The following is a 1,627-nucleotide window of genomic DNA, read 5'->3' on the forward strand; positions in this document are numbered from 1 at the left end:
ATTAGATAAATCATTTTTAAATTCGATGAAAACTGATGGACATTTTTTGAATTTTGATGATCGTTTGTATTTTTTTGAACAAATTATGAATTCTATGATATTTAAAAGTAAAAAAAAGAGAAAAAAATTAAAAACCGAAACCGGAAGTGGATCTATGCTACTTGGGCTGGCCGAGGGTGGTTGCTCGTTTGGTCGACAGTTACCACCTACGCGGCGAATAGGAGTGGTTGTGACTGGAGGTGGGTTTTCTCAGCAGAAAAAAAAAGTAACTGAAGGTGGGAGGCCGGAGGGGAAAGAAAGAGAGAGCGAGAGACAGAAGGGCGACCATGGCGGCGGTGGATCTGTCGAAGCTGCTCAAGGAGAAGCGGTTCTGGGCAGCCTCCTTCCTCATCGCGTGGGCGGCGGGGCTCCAGGTTCCACCTCATCTCCTTCCTTCCTCCCCTCCTCTCTGCTCCAGAAATCAATCAAGACGGGATCTTTAACCGCGGCGGGACGACTGTTTGCAGGGGCACATGATGTGGTTGAAGCGGCAGGACGCCTTCAAGGACAAATTCGGCGACCCCGAAGGCGAAGCCCCCAACAAGGTCACGGAGCAGCCGGCCGACGACAGCACCAGCCTCGCAGGCGAGCTCACCGCCGACGCCGAGATCAGATAGGTAGCTGGGTACATGGATGAGTTACATGAGTACGAGATCCCTCTTTTATTTTGCCCTGTTTACCTCGACCGATCGATCTATCTCTGTGTAGTTAGTACTAGTTCTTGCAGTGCAAGCTTGCTCACATAAATAATGTTGGGAGTTGTTGTAATACCTGCTGTCTCTCTGAAGGTAGGAAATTGTCACTGTTCATCACGGCTAATTGGGGCATCTCTTAATTTTGTGAACATCAGATTGTTATAATCCCAAAGCTGCTCTGCTTTAGCCTCCTCTCCCGCCTCATTGAATGTTGGATTTGCAGTTTCTGTTTGGTTCTCCTGTCTGAACTACCAAAACAGATACTTGATGTTTACAATTCCATACGAAATCTGGGAGTGTTTGTTTTACTAGTCACGAGTAGCAATCTGTGACCAGATTAACCATCCTAAAGCTTTGCTTGGGCTTACTTCACCTTAGCCAGCAGCTTCTCACTCACTCACTCTCTACTGCAGTTTCTGACTGGCTTTTCTTATCTCAGATCCCAAAACAGAGTAACAGACCGACCATTATAAATCTGGGAGTGCTTTCTAGTGATGTGTAAGAACCCGCTATCTCAGATCACCGTTCTATTTTGCCCAGTTTTCCTACACCGATCGATCGCCGGGGGCGTAAGTAGCACTGCCAGTGCAAGCTTGCTCAGATAGATAATGTTTGTTTGTTTGTTAGACTGCGGCTGTTCATCATGACTAATTACGGCTTCTCCTATCCTGTGAACATTGAATTATCATCATCCAAAAGCTGCTTTCCTTGGGCTTAGTACATCTCACTCAGAGCAGTAGCTTCTCAAGCCTGTCCCACTCACTGAACGGATTGCAGTTTCTGTTTGGTTTCCTTATCTGAATTCTGAGCTGCAATACCAAAACAGACCATCTTCTGCTCAGGATTCCAGAAAACAATCCGGGGTACTGTGAGTTATGCCTGCTGGTGGTAGG

At 46.7% G+C, this 1,627-nt stretch overlaps 1 protein-coding gene across 1 annotated transcript; it reads left to right on the forward strand.

The window, feature by feature from the left end:
• Positions 1-245: 245 nt before the first annotated feature.
• On the forward strand, positions 246-926 carry LOC119279015. The gene is made up of 2 exons (XM_037560433.1): positions 246-413; positions 507-926. The coding sequence occupies exons 1-2, from the start codon at positions 327-329 to the stop codon at positions 654-656; spliced, it is 237 nt and encodes a 78-aa protein (XP_037416330.1). The 5' UTR covers positions 246-326; the 3' UTR covers positions 657-926.
• The last annotated feature ends 701 nt before the right edge of the window (positions 927-1,627 follow it).

This window comes from Triticum dicoccoides, chromosome 3B, assembly GCF_002162155.2.
Source record: "Triticum dicoccoides isolate Atlit2015 ecotype Zavitan chromosome 3B, WEW_v2.0, whole genome shotgun sequence".
NCBI lineage: Eukaryota > Viridiplantae > Streptophyta > Magnoliopsida > Poales > Poaceae > Triticum > Triticum dicoccoides.